At 40.1% G+C, this 20490-nt stretch overlaps 1 protein-coding gene and 1 pseudogene across 1 annotated transcript; both read right to left on the reverse strand.

Annotated features, from left to right (window-relative positions):
* Nucleotides 1–630: 630 nt before the first annotated feature.
* On the reverse strand, nucleotides 631–9060 carry gcnt4a (glucosaminyl (N-acetyl) transferase 4a). The gene is made up of 2 exons (XM_028456493.1): nucleotides 8862–9060; nucleotides 631–2000 (listed from the first exon to the last, which is right to left on the reverse strand). The coding sequence occupies exon 2, from the start codon at nucleotides 1997–1999 to the stop codon at nucleotides 707–709; it is 1293 nt and encodes a 430-aa protein (XP_028312294.1). The 5' UTR covers nucleotide 2000; nucleotides 8862–9060; the 3' UTR covers nucleotides 631–706.
* A 10332-nt stretch (nucleotides 9061–19392) lies between these two features.
* On the reverse strand, nucleotides 19393–20371 carry LOC114469218 (dnaJ homolog subfamily B member 13 pseudogene; annotated as a pseudogene).
* Between the last annotated feature and the right edge of the window lie 119 nt (nucleotides 20372–20490).

Raw genomic sequence — 20490 nt, forward strand, 5'->3', positions numbered from 1 at the left:
AAAGCTTTAAAAATTAATTTATCTCTTTATTACAGTTACTTTGAAAAAAAATGGCTGAAGACAATCAACTTTATTATACATTATGAATAATCTCATATAAACCATCTTAAAATCTCTCAATCATTGAAATAAGGACAAACATCTTCTCTTAGAAAGAAAAAGAAAAAAAAAAAAACTCAAGGCACAGAAAATATATACATATTAAATATACACTTTGATAAATAACTATGAAAGTTTCCATCCCACAGTCCCATGCTGACTCTGAGCTTTATTCTGTCTGTTGTCATAGAGACGGAAGGTGATGAGGTCAAGACCAGATGATGAAAACTTTAACTTAACTTCCTACATTCTAAGTTTCTCTCAGTGGCTCCTTTGTTTTCTAATCCCTCTATGAACCTCCGTGGAGGTTTTATCATCTTCATGATGATATTTATTCATTAAATCCACCAGTATTTGGGCTCTTTAAATTAACCTAGAACTTTAGTCTCTCTTCTCTTTTCCTAAAATGAAAAGGATGGCAGCTAGGTTCAGGAAAAGCTGTCGAAGTTCTCTGATCTCTAAATAGACGGTCAACAGAAATAATGAAAGTACAAAGGATTTTTGATGATGTGGTTAAAAAAAAGAGCTTCAAAAAACTTGACCATTTATTCATTTTGTTTTAATGTACAATAAGTAAAAACTGGTACATTTTCCATTTTGGTTGGAATTATTTTTCTATCCAATGGTTTTTCTCCATTAGTTTCTCCTCCAAACATCTGATCAGGACTGGGTCCACTTTGGGGTCAAATTTGTTGGCAAACCAGTGGCCATTGTTGAGGAGCCATCGAAGTTCAGCAGCACCATAAACACACACACTGCGCATGTGTGTGCCCGTGCACGGCGGGTAAAGGACTCCTTCCAGATAGTTCCATTTGACGAGTCGTGTCTTACTCTGTAGATCTGAGATATCTGGTTCTGAGCGGGGAATGTACCCTGGTACCCCGGGTATCCTCACCACACTGGCCCAGAAGTGTTCGTCAGGTGAGTATGTGTCAGCTGACCACGCCAGAAAGTCCCTCACCACCTGGCTGTTGTTGATATATGCCACAAACTCTTGAGACAGAACAAAGTATGCGCTGCCCATGAACATCTCAATGCCGTGAGGTGGAGGGTCTTTCTCTGCCGTGGTTTTGACGGGAATGCGATGATACTCGTACTGCACGTTTTTTAGCTGGTGCTGAAAGCTGAAGCGCTGTTTCTTGAGTGGGCTAGGTCGGCTAGACTCCAGCATGTTACTACCGTTCAGCCGCTTCAGCTCTGTCACCAGCTCATGGTTTGACTTGAGAGGAAAGTCTTGGCCACATAGGTTAATAACGTACTTCCACTGGATGTTTGATCTCAGCAGGTCAGAGAGGCAGTTTAGATCTGCGTTGAGTCTGGATATATGAGCGTATTCTACAGACTCCAGCTTTGAGGCGATGAACACTCGTGGAACACAAGCAGCCAGATTCCTCATGGCCTTGATGAACGCTGGAGAGGATTTGTGGTCGTAGTGAATGCAGTAGATGTTATGAGGTGCGTAGATCGCACGGAGAATGCGTTCCACCATGGGTGCATTCTTATGCACTACCAATGTGTACGCTAACGGGAAGCTACGCTCCTCCTCCCCCACAGAAACGTCATCGTAACCTCTTATTCTGATAAAAGTCGGACATTTGGAGGTCAGACGCACCATGCTGTCATCATTCACATTAACAATGACTTTCCGTTTGATCTTCAGAGCTTTTCCGATCTCCACAGGGTCCAGTTCGTAGATGGCGGTGCAGTTGATGTCAAAGCTGTGTCTTTGGGTCCTGGATGAGCTGAGGGAGTTTCCATACGTCTCCACATAGATGCTGTCTTCATTTAACAGCACTTTGAAGTAGACCAGCTTGAGTAGACACACAGCCAGCAGAGACAGAGAGAACAGGAAGCACCGGTGTCTCAATCTATAGATGTAATGCCTGCATCTTATTTTCATTCTAGGACAGAAAGATCAGAGAAAAGTATATTTAGAAAACCAACAGAAACATTCAACAATGAATACTTCAATAAAACAAACATGAATACTATAATACCTTTTAGTTGTTATGCTGCAAAGAAGTGGAACAAACTACAGCAAAGCTGGAGGCAAAACATCCAATGGGAGCATTTTTAAATCCAAGTTAAACACACACTTTTTCTCTATTTTTAATCATATTATTGTTGATTTAATGTTTTTACGAGTGATTTTGATATTCTTAGTGATTTGCCTTGACTATAAGAGGAAAAAAAGCTTCAGGAGGATGTTAGACCAGGGGTCTTCAACGTTTTCCAGGCCAAGGACCCCCAAACTGATGGAGAGATGGAGCGGGGACCCCCTACTTATGTATATTGTATAAAATTGTGTTTTATATTAAACTGGTCCTATAGTGCCATGTAGGGGTGGGTCCTCCTCGTTGATGGGACAGGTGAATGAACCAGTGCCCAGCTTGAAAGAGCTCCTGTGTGTCGCTGAACGTGTGCATTGCTGACTGAAAGACATCTTCTGCCTCCATTTATCTGTTCACTACAGTGTGTTGGATTCATGTTAATGTGTATTTAAAGACATTTCAATTTATTGAAAAAATTGCGGGGGGGAATATAAAAATATGTCTAATCAACCAAAACTTTCGCGACCCCCCTGCAGTACCTCCGCGGACCCCCTGTTGAAGACCTCTGTGTTAGACTGATGTTAGACTGAACAGGAAATTGTTTACAAAGCCTTGATAAACACTTTTCAGCAGTGCCGTCCTCCCCGACAGGCAACACAGGCGGCCTAGGGCACTATCTGTTGGAGGGGTGCCGTATTGCACACCCCCTCAATTATAATTTTTTTTTTTTCAAATAATAATCTAAAAAGATGTAATAAATGTGAAACACCCCCATTACAATCACTGTACAAGTTTTATCTTCATTCAATATTAATATTAAAGATTTGTAACTATACCTGCTAATCTTCTGTCATTAATATTTATTTTATTTCAATTGTTTTTCTATTCTATATCATTCTATTGTGACCTAAAGTCGGACCTGCTTTTCAGGCTCTTATGAGAAACTTGGTGTATAAATGTATCTGTCGATTGAGGAATTCTCAGAATTCCATCATCAGCTGTTGACCAATCCATGTCAAAGCTCTGTTAGTTACCAGACATCTTTGTGGTGACATTGGTACAGTTGTCTTTTATAATAACCATTTTCATCTGTTCTACTGTATATGTTTGTGCTTTTATCTTGTGAGTACTGATTGTGTTTTTGAAATTGACCCATGAGTCTGAAATAAAGGATGATGATGATATTTGATTGTATTTAAGTATTCAGGTTTTATTAAATAATACTCTTTTTTTCACTATATCCTAGGGCTGGGCAATAAATCTGTCATGTTCTGTTGGTTAGTTTAGTTATTCTGTGTCTTTGTTTATTTTGAGTCTACTCGTGTGTTTAACTCTTGTCTGTGTTTCAGGTGTTCCTGCTTGTGGCTCCACCCCCCAGTGATGTCTGTGTGCTAGGTTGGTGATTGATTAGCTCCCTCGTGTTTCCACCCAGGTGTGGCCATTCCCAATCAGGCCTCCTCCACTATTTAACTGTGTTTGGACACAGTGTGGTTGCTTGTTCGTCGTCTCCCTCCTCGTGTCCTGCTGTGTCTGTTCCTGCTCCTTGTTTTGGATTTAAGTTTGTTTTGAGAATAAAACATGGACTGGTTCCAGGGACGTTATGCTTCTGTCCTGCCTCCATCTCTCCTTGCATTTGGACCCACACCGGACCGTGACAATATCAAGATTCAAGCTATATCAAATTTTTTTCTTTTGGTGATATAGAAAATGACTATATACTGTATATACAGTATATATATATATAATTTTTTTTTTTAGCTTATTTTATATTAAAATACTTTTTTATGAGTTGCACATCTGACAAATATAGAACCTGTTACACAGTTATGTGTTCAGCACTAAGATACAACTGATACATGCAGCATGTTTATAGCCTATGTCTCTATGGATACAGATAAGATGTTAATATTTGATCATGAGAACCTTCCTGTTCCCACACCTGCTACAAGTGTTAACACTGCGCACTAGGGCGTGAAACTATACACATACACACATGATTTCAACAATGTTACAGTCCAATGGAAGTCTGATCCTGTATATAAGGACACTACGACCAATAGTCACATTTTGGATTTGGGTTCAACTAAATTTCAATCATTTTGACCTAATGACAATAAAGTAACTTTGAATGTCAAGGTGAAAAATATCATTTTAGGGAATTATTTAATGCTGTTAAACACAAAACTTGTTAAAATGTCTCTGTAATATGTAAGGATAATAAAATGATGCAATTTGTTTCGTTGAACTATTAAACCAGCGTGCACTTATTAACTTGATCAACCATGACTCAGTTCGTTAGAAGCAGCCTTAGATAACCCTTCAACTGAGGGATTGACTGATTTATTTGACAGCTACACAAATAACAAGTGAGTCAATAGAGAAAGAGGGAGAGGGCGGAGTTAAAATGTAACACTAAGAATCACTGAAGTCAGAGTTTATGTTGTCATACTACAGCGCTGTAGCTTAGTTAAATAAATGCCCTTCTCTGCAGGGAAAACTGGGTGTTATTGAAGATAAATCATCTTGGAAAGTTTTGGCCCCTGAAGTAAATGTTTGCACAGGATGTCTTTGTTATTTGTGCTGTGAGGTGAAGTGAAGGCACTAAAAAGTTTTAGTCTGCAATCCTGTTCCCTGGGTGAAATGGTCCTTCCATCCAGAGAGCAGCCAATGCATTAAGTCTTCAGAAAAAGGAACGTAAAGAATCAGTCCTCTGTAGCACATTATTCGTAGTGACGCACCAAAAACTCAGCCACCAAAACATTTTAACCACTGAACTAACATGGCTGAAAGTGGATGTTGTGATGACCCAAGCAAACACCACAACCAGCGCGTTCTGGTCTGGGTACAGACCAACATGTGGACGTATTTTCATATATCTGAGCACACATAGGTGGAGTTTGAGATTCTTGCCGGGGGGGGCAGCAAAAAAAAAGAATTTAATATATAGAACGTCTCGAGTTTTGCTGAACAAATAAGGAAAACAAATGAACCAATCTAACAGCTTTTTTTAATTAGGGTCCGAAGGCCATTGTGGCCGTAGGAACCTATTGTTCTCTTTCCCTATTATTATTCCACACCTGTTTACCCCCGTAGGAAACCCAAAGTCTCACCAAAATTTGTACGCACCCCAGGCCTGCTGAAAAATAGATATTTTGGCAAAATGAAAAAAATCGCTAAAAAAAATGGCCGCACAGCGTGCATTATAAACTCCAAAAATGCAATGGAACACACGACCGTCAGGTTTGCCCGATTCATATGAACTTCGCCACATGTATTCTTGACCCTAAGATGAGCAAAAAGTTACGTTATGACCACGCCCAAAACCAAACAGGAAGTCAGCAATTTTGGGTCAAAAAATGGCGTTTCGCCATGGCAGCGCATTTGCATGAACTAGTCTGAGGGGCTCCAAGCGATTCGCTTTAAACTCAGCCAGAACATTTAAGACCCACTGAATATTAAAAATCATCAAAATAATTTGCGCGTCTCTAACGGTTTGGTCGTGCGTGTGTTACAAAACTGGCACAAACTGTGATGGACCAGCACGACCAGCAGGTTTGTCCTATTCATACAAAATTCTCCACATGTATTCTTGACCCCAAGATGAGCAAAAAGTTATACGATGACCCTACCCAAAACCAAACAGGAAGTCGGCCATCTTGGGTTAATGGCGTTTCGCTTTTGCACTAACTAGTCTGAGGGACTTCACTCGATTCGTTTCAAACTCAGTCAGAACACTTAGAACCCACTGAAGATTAAAAATAATCGAATGAATTTGCGTATCTCTTACGGTTTGGTCGTGGTGCGACTGGAGCCATTTAGCACGTCATAATTGGAAAATGCATACAACTTTTAAATGCAAAGTTCAAACTGCTTCATATTTGATAAACATGACTGTCCATTCCTAAACAAGACTCAATGTGAAAATTACCCATCATGCCTTGCACTCTCAGAGGGCGCTGCTTTTACTGGTGTCCAACGCTAACAGCTCTAGCGGAAAGACGATATGTCGTGTTGACTTCAAAATAGTGTTGGATGAATCCAATCTTACATCTAAATGCTGTATCTTGGTTATTTTTTAATGGATTTGTATCAAATTCACTGAGACTGATTTTTAACTGGTTTTTCCTTTCATACTGGGTTTTTTTTACTCTCGCCATTTTGCATGCTATAATAGAAAAACCACTATAACTCTCATATACAAAGTTCAAACAGTCTCATCTTTGATACACATGCGTTACCGACCCCGGCCACGCCTTCGGACCCAACGACAGTCGACTTGTTTTCTCAGTGAATCACTACAAACAACAGACTAATGAGTCTACGAAGCACCCGCAGTGTCCGCGATGTTGTAAACAAAACTCTGAGCTGCTACGGGAAGCAGGAGGGTGAAATGTCATCGACTGCTGATCTTTTAAAACTTTTTTTTCTTGGTTTTATTTTATGAAGCATTGAATTTTATATCACTGTTTTTATCATTTCCTTGTCACTGTGTTTTTGGCACTTAAAATATTTGTTTATTATGTACATTATATTAAGAATTTTATTTTTTCAAATTTTTTTGGGAAAACTTAAAAAAAAACTCTATTTCCTCTTTCCCTTATTTCTGAATCCCCCCCCCCCCCCCCCCCCCCCCCCCCCGCTCTCCCACTACTGCATTTTTTGTTCAACTAGATTTATATTTCACAAAGTAAAAATATAGAAATACAGTCATAAAAACATTTTTTTAATCTAAAAACAAATTATTTGATTTACGAAATTTCAAAAAGCTTTTTCAATTTTTCAGAAATTTCATGCCACTCCATATGGGGTCCCGACTCCAAGGTTGAAAAACACTTATTTAGTGGCTCTGAATATGTTTAATTTTGTAGTTTTTATAATTTCTGGTTATCTCTCATTTGGGGTGGGACCAAGACTGACACGGTATTTGTTTATTTTCCCTGTCGTGTCATCGCGTACCCTTAAGGGTGCACGTACCCCCATTTGAGAAACACTGCTCTAAGCAGAGGTTGAGACAGATCACTGAGTCAAAACTGAGCGTTGCTTCATTAGACTTAAACTTATCAAAACCTATTGAAGGTCCAATGGCACAAGAACGTCTCAATGAACCCATGATTATCAATGGTGACGTTTCTAATCAGAAATCAATAGATGAAGCCATTAATGACTTTGTGGCGAAGAAGTCCAGACGTGTGAGATTTTAGGAACAGAATTTTGAAGCTCAGCTTTTTTGTTGCCTCTCGGTCTGTAGCCTAGCAACTAAATTCTAGGTCTCTGAGAACAAGTAGCAGGGACTTTAGGGCAGTGGTTCCCAACCATTTTTGGGTCGTGACCCCATTTTGATATCACAGATTCCTGGTAACCCCAAAGAAGTTTTTTTCTTCTTCTGGAATTAATTTTTGATCATGTTCGCAATACTGTGTTTCAAATACAGAGTGGCCAGGATTAGTGGACAAAGTGACAAGATGCAGATATTTATTTTACTACATTTTATCCATATATTTATTCATTTATTTTACTACATTTAAAAAAAAAGTAAAAGTACAAAATAGCTGTTTAAGAGTGGGTATTTAAAAATAATTATAATTTTTGTTTATCAATCATGCAACGCCACATGTGGTCCAGACCCCAAGGTTGAAAAACCCTGCTTTAGGGAATCTAAGGTGTACTGGTGTTTGGTTTTGTTTAGTTTTTCTTTGGAAGAATGTAATTATAGTAACAGGAACCTGTTACGCTACAGTTGAAATTTACAAAGAACAGCATTGAGTAGCTTGATTGACTCCTAGTTCAGAAGTAATTAAGAGTACTTTCTGAAAATCTTTATATTTGCAAATATTTGACTAATGTTGGAAAGGAATTTGCATTTTCTCCTTTTTAAAACCAACCCCTCAGGATGTCTGGGAATGTTCATTTGAACATTTGATCTCTAGTCACATCATCCTTTGATGTGAAAAAATGTTCAGATTACTGCAAAAATAAAGTGAATTTTGTTTTGTTTAGAGTCTAAGAATGATTATCTATAGAATATATGATGTAAAACAAATGTTCTTTTTTTAAAAGTATTTTTTTGTTTTGTGTATTTTGCCTTAATTGTTCCAGTCATTCTTTGCCAGTAATAATATTTGTAGGTCTGACCTACAAATATTTGAAATATTTGTGGTCACTGTGCACTATACTTTTTATACATATTTTTTTATTCCTCTTTCATTTATTAGATGTTCCATGTTAGTGAAAAACTAATGGTTACAAAGTTATTTGCATTCATTGTTAAAATTCATATCAATTGCTCCTCAGAACAAAAGTTATCAAACTGAAATATGGGTGATTGTCTGTTTTTTTATTTTCCTGTATTTCTGTTTTGGTTTTAAGTTCGTAAAACAAAATAACAAAACCACACTCTTTTTATTTGCTATTTTGATTTGTTTTTAAAACAAAATAACCAAAGAACAAACAAAATATAGATTAAACAGCTTTTAAAGCTTTGTTTACAACTTTTTGACCCTGATAGAGAAATTTCAATTTTTTAAAATGAAAATCAAATAACCACTCATTTTTGGTTTTTAATATCCTATTCTGAACAGATATTGACCAAATATACACTGACCTGAACATGAGGACTCAGAGAGTTTCATGGGTCTGATATTTTAGAGCCTGTTTTCCTCTGTTGTTGCTCTTTGGACCTGAGGAGCCCTTTAAGGAGAACTATTGTCCTACCTTGCTCTGTGAGGTGTTCCTGGTTCTGTAGAGCAGAGCTAACTTCATCTACAGCTCAACGTGTTCCCTCTGCGCAGACAAAGCAGCTCAGTGAGCTCGTCCAGAGGAGGCGTGGAGCCTCTGAGCTCTGAGACGAACCAACAGCAGGAAATCTGCCCCTGGGTTAATACGCACCCAAGCCCCATCATCCACTGACTGTGGGCGGGCCCCGGGGCCAGGTACACATACACGCTAAAGATGCACAGGGTCGGAGGCATTAACCCTCATATTCAACCAGTAACGATTTATATCGGTCTGCATCAAAACCCTACAATACTTAGTTATTCTTTATTTCTTATGCTTATGGTTAAAATGTATGTAACCCATTGGTTAATAATAATGAGTGAGTTGTTCCCATATGTTCCCTGTTTGAATAACATCAACCCCTTAGATCTGGGGGTTGGAAAGGGTTCTGATTGGACAGTGGGCGAACCTATCGGGAAAAATACACAACAAACCTTTTATTGTCGGCTGTAACACAGATAAGAGCTAATCACTGGTAAAACAATCACCAGGAATAAATAGTTGCTCCCTGGTAAAGATAGTAGCTTGTACATGTAGTACGGGGACGCATTTACTCCTAATGCCTGGTGATGCCTGTTCCGTTTACCGAGGTCCGTGTGTGAAAGTCCACATGTTTATGTTTCGGTCCATCCACTCTTTTCATTATATCCATGTCTTTTAAGGCCGCCGCCATCTTGGATTATGTCATCACCATCGCGTTACCGCCGCAGGTCGTGCAAGCGCAGAACAACCCAAATTAACTGAAAGCAGAATTAAGCAAGTTAAGTGTTTACCAGAAAGAGGAATTATCTAATTCGGAATTAAAATCAAAATAAACCAGCCACCATATTCGGATTTATTTATATTTTGGTTTACATGGTGAGTTTAAAGAGAAATTAACTTTTACTCTGCTTTAAAGAGGAAATAAAGCTGTATTGTAAACGTGGCCATTGTGTGTTTTGGTGCTACACTGTGCTTCTCTAAGTAAACATAGGACCTGCCTTTTCCCCCTCCCCTTTCCTCCTGTTTTTCAATTTTTCATCTAAATAGATGGTTGCCTCGGTGTGTTAGAGAGCATGTTCTTCGCACAAATTGCCAGGTTTAATTCCTTGTGCTGTTTTAATGTTTTAAGCTGTACCTTTGTGATTCTGATTCTGATTCTGATTCTGATTCTGATCAGCTAATGTAAAAGTCTGTCCTGATGGTGGCGCTAGAGAACAGGTCAAGGTTTAATTATCAAGGGCTTATTTATGTATTTAACCAATAAACAAGTGCCTGATACCAAAACTTGGTCAACAATTTTATGAAAATCATATTCTGGAGGCAAATATCCCTTGGGTCAAATTGACCCCAAGGCTAAAATGTGTTAGTAATATTTGAGGATAATAGGAGAGTTAATATCTGCAGAAATACTTCTCAGGCTCTCATAGGATGAGTTTAAGGAAAAACCAACCCACAAAACAAATAATTAAATGAAAATAAATAAATGTAACTCCTTTAATTGTGTAGACAGTATAGACTCTGATTTTTAACGCAGTCAAAGAAAGGAAACAAGATCACCCAAAAATTTTTTGGACAGTTTTCTCTGCTATACTGTATCTCAGCTTCTCCAGCTGCAGCACAGGGAGCATTTCCGTTATCCAGTTGTTAAATGATGGGTGTTTATCCGATTTCAACCAAAGAAGAATGGCTCTCCTGGCTATGAAGGTTGCAAAAGCAAGTGCTTTCCCTTGTAGTTTGGAAACAGTCATTTCAGGGGGAAGAATCCCAAAAATGGACACAAATGGGGAAGGTGGAATTTTTTTCCTGCACACAGAAGAAATAACTTCAAAAATACTTGACCAGAAACGTTTTAATGATTCACAATTCCAGAACATATGTCCCAAAGTAGCCGGACCTAATTTACATCTTAAACATGCAGAGCTAACGTTGGGATAGAACTTGGAAAGTTTCTCATTTGAATGATATGTCTAATACAAATAGAGGAGATGTGAATCCGTCCTAAGCTAAGTTGCTAAGACCTCTCTGTGATTTCAGTGCCTAGGTCCCCCTCCCACGATAATTTAGTTTCAGCCCAAGATGATGGGTTAATATTCTGAATTTTTATGTTAATTTTTGAAATGTTGCCCTTTGTGTAAGGATGTAGTGCTAGTATTCTTCAATTATACTTTTATTGTATGTTGGTATTTTAATGACTGTATTATAGCGTTACTTTGCTAAAGAATTAGGCCTACATTGTTATTAGAGAATGAAAATTTGTGCAAAAGAAAGATTAACATAATTCAAAGATGTCTTTATGGCAGAAATAGAAACAGGTTCTGTGTAACCCAAGCATTAGAAAACAGGCGTTGCAAGATAATTAGGGTGTTAAAGTTTTCCTTTTTCTTCAGTTTTTTCCTTTTTTTTATTTCCTTATCGTGCTATTTTTTTTTGTAAACTCATAGTGATGTGTAACTTTTCTGAACTTAGATGGTTCCAGAGAAGCTGTAGAAAGGGTCTCTCAGCTCACTAAGAAGTTAAATGTTATGTTTGTTCAGGAGACACAGGACGCCTGAGCTGGAATGTGATTGGATGAGGGAGTGGGAGGGGCAAGTTCCCCTCAATGTGTGTGTGTGTGTGTGAGTGTGGGGGGGGTTACTTTTCATTAGGGATTTTCTTCCCCGTCCCCTGCTCCTCCTCTGAGGTAAAAGTTTTTATTAATGTCTACGCTCCCAAAGTGAGGGGCCCTGTTTAGTGTGCTTAGGCTACGTTCACACTGCAAGCCTTAAAGGGGCAGTATAATGAAAAAATCATGGTGTTGCTACAGTAATATACAATCCTTTAGCCTCATTCAGAGGGCCACAGTTAAAAAAGTTGTTTCCTCCCTCCTTTGTTATTCCACATTTTGTTAAATATCAGCTCCAATCGGGACAGTTGGATTTTTCTCACATTGTTTTTTTTTTTTCTCTCGTCTGCACATGCTGTCAAAGGTCAACACTACAAGATGTGCAATCATTATGAGACAGCAATGCATGTTTTGTTATTGCAATAAAATAAATCAATTTATTGTGACCATCAACAGCTCTCCCTAAGGAAGGGTAAGAAATCTTTTATTATAGGGAGGATATAAAAAGGGAGAGCAGTGTTACACCTAGGTGGGGAGGTGCTTATTATGTTGTGTAATCAAGCCAGTATAGTGACAAGTGTGAAGCTTAGCTATAAAGTTGGTAGCTGTGGACAGGGGGAATGAGTGAGTGGTAGTATCTAAAGCAGGTATTTGGGATTAACGTGTCTAAAGTTAAGCCCAGCATGAGTTTTATCCCACATCCCAAGGCGTGCCAGTGCATCGTATACCAGTATATGTGCAAAAACCGCTACCGCAAACCCAGGAACTGCCCCGGGCCCGCAGATGCAGCCAGGCCAGCAGATAGAGCGGGGGCCAGGGAGCCCCAGGCCACCCTCCCATGGCCGAGCCCCCCAGACACTCCCAAGAACCCAGGACAAGAGGCAACCACCACCCACCACACACACATCCGAGGAACCCCCAAGCAGCCGAGCACCCAGCGCATCCCGCCACCGACCCCAACCCCCAACCCCAAGGCCCCCCGCCAGCATCCCGCCACCCCCACCCACCCACACCCAAGCACCCAACCCCCCGAGGGGAGGGCCCAGAGAGCCCCCCGCCAAAGACCCCAGTAGAGGAGCCAAGGCCCACTCCCAGCAGACGGCCAGAGCCGCACCGAGCAGGGACTGGACCCCAGGCCAGAAGGACCTGGAACGGAAGCAGCACCGTAGGAACCCCCCCAGGGACGACGACCACGCCCATAGTCGCCTAGGGCACCAAGGGGATGCTGCAAGTTGCCCCGCCAGCCCCCAGCCGCACCGACCGAGCACCCCAGAGCGCGCCAGATCTCCTTTCCTTGATGCCGCCCTCGCGATGAGCAGCAGCCCCCAGCCAAAGGCGCAGAACCCACCCACCCGCCAGGCCGCAGATAGCAGGACAGACCTACCAAGCGGCCGATTCCGACCTCAACCACCGGAACAGCTAAAGCCGCCCCCCAGCAAAGAACACATCACATCACATCACGGAAACTCCTCCTCCTGACAATCCTGGCTCCTCCTACCCTATAAGAATGTGAGCTCCACCCTCTCAAACTACCTCACAGGTAAAACAAACATAGTGAAGGCAGGTTGATAGTACAGTTAATATCTTTACGTTCAGTACATACTATAGATAATCCAGTATATAGATAAACCGAAGAGCACTCAGTCAGTTTCACTTTTAGTAGCCGTTATACCACCTCGTATCGCCTTTATGGGATGATCTAGCGTGTTTGTGGCCCAATGCGGTGCAGCGTTTGCACAAAACAATGGACTATCATCTTAAATGAACTATTTCTGTGGTTAGAGGTGAGGAGTTTTATACATTAGGCTGACATTATGCTGTCATCAGTGACGTGCAGTCATGGTAGGCAAGGTAGGCAGTGCCTACCCAAGGGTGAATTGATATTTTGATTATTAAATTTAATTATAGTGTAATAATAAATGATTTATTTTTCAATTTTTGATAGCCTACAGTACCTATTAGTTTGAAAATGTCAGCATTTTGTGCAAAATGACTAAACAGCGCTATTTTCTGGTACGGCTGCACAGACTCACTCTGCTGTAAGGCAGGGGGAGGCCACACCCCCTCCCAAAAGCACATTGCTGCTCTGCCTCTGTTTCCATAGTGTGTTTTTATGTGTTTGCGCATGCACAGTCAGTTCCCTAAGATGAAAACCATTTACGTAAAAAGGCAGCTCTCTCTGCTGCCTTTGGACGTAACCGTGCTATGCTAAATGCTATACGTGCCTTCAGATATATATATATATATATATATATATATATATATATATATATATATATATATATATATATATATTATGTAGAACATATATAATATTATATATACCATACCAGTGACCATACACCACCAGATCTGTCACATCACAATGTTTCTGTGATTACCAATGTCCTGTGGGGTTCCTCAGGGCTCTGTTCTTGGACCTCTTCTGTTTAGCCTTTATATGCTTCCTTTAGGACAAATTTTACAGAACTATAAGGTTGAGTATCAGAGCTACGCAGATGACACACAACTATATCTATCACTGAACCCAGATGACTATGTCCCAGTGGTGTGTGACTGCCAGCAAGTATCTGAGTCTGGATCTTTAAAAGCTAAAGACCAGGTCAAAAACCTTGGTGTTCTGATTGACTCAGATCTGACATTCAGCATCAGATCAAATCTATCACAAAAACATCTTCTACCACCTAAAGAACATCTCCAGAGTGAAAGGTTTAATGACTCAGAAAGATCAGGAGAAACTGGTCCATGCTTTTATCTCCAGCAGACTGGACTATTGTAATGGTCTTCATCAAACATCTACAGCTGGTTCAGAACGCTGCAGATCAGGTCTGAACCAGAACAAAGAGGTCAGAACACATTAGTCCAGTTTTAAAGTCTTTACACTGGCTCCCAGTCAGCCTCAGAGGAGACTGTAAAGTTCTGCTGCTGGTGTATAAATCTGTGAATGGGTTTGGTCCAGAATACATCAGTGACATGTTAGTCAGGTATGAACCCAGCAGGTCTCTCAGATCTATGGACACAGGTCAGATAGTGGAGCCCAGAGCTCACAGTAACCATGGTGATGCTGCTTTTAGTTGTTATGCTGCAAAGAAGTAGAACAAACCGAAGCAGAGCTGAAGTCAGCATCACATGTGAACATTTTTAAATCAAAGTTAAAGGAACTTTTTTTCTCTACTGCGTATGATTGAGAGAGAGATTTTTGGTCATGTTGTTGTTAATGTAATGTGTTTGTTGATGATTTGAGATGATTTTACTGATGATTTTAAATGTTTTGTTGCCTACTTTAATGTTCTTATTGATTTTAAGCTATTGTCTGTTGCACTTTTTGATCATGTAAAGCACATTGAGTTTCCTCGTGTATGAAATGCGCTATACAAATAAATCTGCCTTGCCTTGAATCCAGAGTGGTATTCCATAAAGCGTGTTATGTTCAATCTCTGAGTATGTTCAGGCTTAAATGAGGGAAACTCTGAGTATCCCATTCTTAAACCGCGAGGTATGTTCTTCTCTGAGTCTGTTACCATGGCAACATTGTTCGTGAACTAAACCTGGTCACTGGCAGGTTTTATCAAAGAAACCCTGGGTTTCTACCTGGCTCCGCCCACCTGAACACCATTTCTGAACACTTTAATGAACCTTAACACTTTTCTCTGAAACACATTAGTAACATCACACACCACAGACGTGTTCACATCATTACTAATGTGTTGATTTACTCAGAGTTTGTTAACCCTCCTTTATGGAATACACCTCTGGACCTTCTTTCTGTGAGGCTGACGTGTAACCACTAAGAAACAAACAAACTACATTTTTCAGCATAAGGGATGTTTATATACAAACGTATCTGTGGTACATTTTTATGGTGAAAAATAAAGTGCATTTCCACTTTGTTGGACAATCTGGGAGAAATAAGGCAGTTAATGGATGTTTTCATCATGCCCAAAAACATGCTCGTTTTTTATTATTCTCTAACAAGCACTGCCCTCTGCTGGAACTGTATGGTAGCTGTCAGTTTGTTGTTGTTGTTGTTGTTGTTGTTGTTGTTGTTGTACAGTGCCCGTTGGAAGTATGTATTCATATAGTGGGAGGAGCTTAAGTACAGTTGACATTTATGGCCAAATGAGTATGTGTTTGAAGGTTGGATGTACAAAGAGGTGTACATACTCTGTACTCTGTAGTGTTATAAAGGGGTTTCTTTGCGGATGCAAAGTAAAATAGCATGTGCGATATCCCAGAGGGGTATTCCATAAAGGCGGGTTAACAAACTCTGAGTCTATCCGTAAACTCTGGGTCAACATACCCCGCGATGGGAAACTCTGGGTATTGGATTCCATTACAGCTGGTATGAAGTGGGTCAGTCAACCCTGAGTATGTAAACCTTGGGTTACTTACGTGCACACGCGCGATAAAAAGCCATCATCAATGGATCAAAGAATACTCAAACTGCCATGACAACCAGACGGAAGATAGTGATTTATTCACCCTGATGGGTGAAATAAGCCAGTGTTTGATGAATATGAGCCTGTTCTAAAGGTGTGTTCAGTCTTCAGTGACTATAGTGGTTTAATTCACCCATAATTAGTCACAGTTTTTGGTCACTTAATCACTTTATTGCTTCAGTGACGTGACGAGCGGTGAATAATATGAATAAAATGTGTCTGAGGAGACGTGTCAGCAGCATAGGATGCTACATAGAGAGTCCTCCTGTTACACTGGATAGAAAGACAGTGGTTGCTGCTTCATATCACATCATTTATATTGATTCTTAATGTAATATTGTCGCCAGAGTCATCTCAACATCCTAAAAAATGTCATAAAAAACACTGACGCGAACCCACGACCCATCGCTTTCAAGAGCAGTGTCACACTTCACTGCGGTAACATACTCAGAGAAGAACATACCTCGCTTTTTGGAATGGGATACTCAGAGTTTCCCTCATTTGAGCCTGAACATACTCAGAGATTGAACATAACACGCTTTATGGAATGCCACTCTGGTGTAATTCTATGGGACATGCGCACGATAAATTGATGAATAAAGTTTGCACCAATGTTCGCTGGACTTACGCAAATGGACAATAAATGTGAACGCTGAACAACAAAACACAACACAACGCCGTCAATATCCCGTCCCACTACTAGCAACGATATAGAAATGTTTTTGTGTTTATTAAAAAAAAAAAAAAAAAGGGAAAAATGAAGCCCAGGCCCGGCCCGTCTTGACAGCTGAGCGGGAAAATGAAGCCCAGGCCCGGCCCGAACTTGGGTCGGGCTCGGGCCAAGAATCTAAACTCTAACACAGAAACAGACAGACTGAAAACCGATCCAGTGAGAGCTGAAGATCACGGTCTGATGGAGCCAATGGGACCATGTCATCTGCAAAAAACAGTGACCCAATCCTGAGGCCACCAAACTGGACTTGCTGCCTGCAGTATGTTGACCTTTAGTTTTATGATTTAAAGCAAATTCTGTCTGTTTTGGATCGTAGGATGAAGCTGGAGTACCCAGAAAAAACCCACGCAAGCACAACACAAGGAGAACATGCAACTCCACACAAAAAGGCCCCAAGTGCCCACCCCAGGTCTTAAACCCAGGACCTTCTTGCTGTGAGTCGAATGTGCTAAATAAACACTACCCCGCTGTATGGCCGTTCTTTTTATTCATATATTATAGGCAGAGTTTGAGATTCTTTTAATTAAATTAAATAGTATTAAATATATAGACTGTCTCGAGATTTGCGCCAACCACAATGTATGTAACATATACAGTAATGCTAAAAGGATTAGTAACATAATAATGTCGACTACAAAAATGTGCGTAGACGCGTTCTTTAATGTTTCTTTCATGTTTCTTTAATCTTTAATCTTTCTGCTTGCTGGGTGCAGTGTCGCTAAACCACTTACATTGTGAAGAAGGATTGCACAACAGAAGAACCAACCTGAAGTCTCAAAGATTTGAGACCATAACTTATACCACACACCTGAGGTAGAACTAACATCTGTGAAATGAAACTCACAGTAATAGCTTACAAAACTATTATTTATTTTAAATATATAAAATTGCATTTTTTTTTTTATGAATTCGGAAAAACTGTAATGAACACTTTTGACCATCAGGGGAGGCAATGCTGCCCCTGCCTCTCATGCAAACTCCACGTATGTCATCCATTCTAATTAATAGCTATAGAGTGACCAGCAGTGCGCACCACGATGAGAGTGCGTCGGCTCCAGCAGTTCGTTGAATAAAACACTGATGAAGCTTAGACGCTGGTCAGATTTTAACTGTGGCTCAGACAGAAAAATGTGGCCAATCTGCACAATGCAGGAAACGTCTGAAATAAACCTGTTACATTGTTCTTCAACAAAAAAGGCCTTTCAAATTAAAAGTGTTGTGAGCCTAATGTGGTCCTTTGACTCTTTTGCAATGGCTGCCATTAGCTTTAAACAAAAAAAACTATTGAAATTAATAGTTATTTTTTTTACAGAGGCAATTAATGATTAATGACAAATTAAATCAAGATATAAAAATTTGTTTACCTAAAATAAATCACGTTGTGCAATGACTCAGCATCTTCCTCCTTCACCTCTGGCAACATCTACAGACCATCAACTTTCCTTTAAATCCCAGGTAATATAACTAAACCAACAAAAACACGATTCTGGAAGAAAATAGAGATTTTAATTGTGTGGGAACAGATTAATTTAACTACCAATGTACAGGTTAAATATGTATGTTTTATGTGTGACAAGAAATGAGTAATTAGCATGTGTTGATCACATGATCATGTGTTATCAAATTCAAGTTACTTTTTGTAGCCTTTCAAATAAATTAACTTAAAAAAAAACTTTTTTATATAACATTGTGTTCATGTAAACTGAGATGTGTAAGAATTTTAAGATGAAAAAACTGTTTTATTAATTGATGTCAATTTATTTTATTTTATTTTAAACTGTTTTTGTTTCCATTTACACGATCAATCCATCCATTTTCTTACCCGCTTATTCCCGTTTTAACAGGGTCGCAGGGGTCTGCCGGTGCCAATCTCCGGCTCTCATTGGGCGCTTGGCGGGGGTACACCCTGGACAGGGCGCCAGTCCATCACAGGGCAACAGAGACACAGACAACCATTCACCCTCTCATTCACTCCTATGGGAAATTTAGAGACTCCAATCAACCTTACAATCATGTTTTTGGATTGTGGGAGGAAGCCGGAGTACCTGGAGGAAACCCACGCAGCACGGGGAGAACATGCAAACTCCACACAGAAAGGACCCAAGTGTCCACCCCAGGGCTTGAACCCAGGACCTTCTTGCTGTGAGGCGGACGTGCTACCCACTAAGCCACCGTGCGCCCAAACATGCAAACTCCACCCAGTCAGGACACAAGTATCCAACCCAAGGCTTGAACCCAGGACCCTCTTACTGTGAGGCAGATGTTACACGATCAATATAAATCAATTTAAATCAAACATTATTCTATATAATTTTAACTGTATATAATTTAATACACCGTATTGTCTTCATTGAGAAGGTATTTATGGCTCCAGGAGGACTTTGATGGTGAGATGAGGTTAAATGGTTCCTTGTAGAGTAAAGGTTACAGACCCCTGACCAGGGGGAGAGGGTTAGGAGACCCCACTATCAGAGCTGGACCCTCTGAATTGAATTCATGGTGAAACAATGCAGATGATTAGTTGGTTATGCTACTATTAAGTTAATTCAAGTACAGTATTTCTGCAAAAAAAACTAAATAAAAGGGTGCGACCAAATTCTGTGCTGGTGCGACCAACTAAGAAAGTTAGTCGCACTCGTGCCACCACTGGAAAAGTTAGTGTACACATTAAAAAGCACTTAAGTGTAAATAGGAGAATAGGCCCTATTAGAATCAATGTTTGTCCGACAGAGCTTGCTTGATCAGACGTTTCCTGTCCCTTGAGAGCTCCTTTGGGAATTGGATGTCAAAACAAATGATAAGGTCTCCTCTTAGGGAAGGATCCTGAGACAGTGGCATTCCTTCTCCTGCCACTATTTTTGTGTATGCAGAGTGCACAATTTCATTGATGGGTATGTTGAGCTTCCTGTCATCTAAAGTCGGAACAACCACATAGTATCCAGTCAAGGCCTTCTCCAGGGAGATTTTAACCTTGTAGAGAAGGTCATCATGAAGTCTGGTGAACAAAGGGTGACTTTTCTGTTTTAATTTAAACACTACATCACCAGGGATGCTATTTGTTCCCTGATCTCCCTCTTTGGAAAATATAATTTGTCTTCCTTCTTTCCAACCGGGCTTTACATCGACAGTCAGTGTCTTATCTTCGATGTTTGAGTGTCCATCTTCATTCATCACCCTGCGACTTATCTTGATTTTTTTGGTGCATCCGTGAAATAGATCCTCCAATGAAAGACAAAGGTCCTTCTCCATTGGTGGGATCTGTATTTTCTCAACTCCTGGTGGCAGGCAACCAAACTGAAGCGGTAGATCATTTGTGAAGAAGTCAGCAAACGGGTTGTCACCTCCAAAAAACTGTCTGAAAGTTTTGTATGGATTACCGTGATAAACATATTTTGTCGACCAAGCACCAGTGCAACCATACTCGTCTGAGATACCGTTCTTTAGCCCCTCCTCACCGAACCTGTCATAGGTTGCCTTTTTCCGAGGGTTGCTTAAAACATCATAAGCTTCGCCAAGCTGAATGAAGATCTCTGAGCTTTTTGGTTCTCTGCTTGGGTGGTATTTTAAAGCAAGGCGTCGATATGCCGTTTTAATGTCTGCATTTGTGGCATTTCTGTTTATTTCCAGCACATCATAGTACTCGTTATTCATCAAGTAAAAAGTTACGCGTTTAGGCTTACTTAAATTAGCTAAAATGTCCATCTTTGATCCCTGAATTTTTAATACTCTACTTCAAGTAACTTTGTAAGGGAAACTCAGAACTTTTGTTGTTGTTGTTCTTGCTTAATCGCGTGTTGCAGAACTAACAAC

This window comes from Gouania willdenowi, chromosome 9 (genome assembly GCF_900634775.1).
Source record: "Gouania willdenowi chromosome 9, fGouWil2.1, whole genome shotgun sequence".
Classification (NCBI taxonomy): Eukaryota; Metazoa; Chordata; class Actinopteri; order Blenniiformes; family Gobiesocidae; genus Gouania; species Gouania willdenowi.

Bases quoted from the DNA above. Each gene is read 5' to 3' on its own strand.
- gcnt4a (XM_028456493.1), bottom strand. From the start codon at position 1,999: ATGAAAATAAGATGCAGGCATTACATCTATAGATTGAGACACCGGTGC.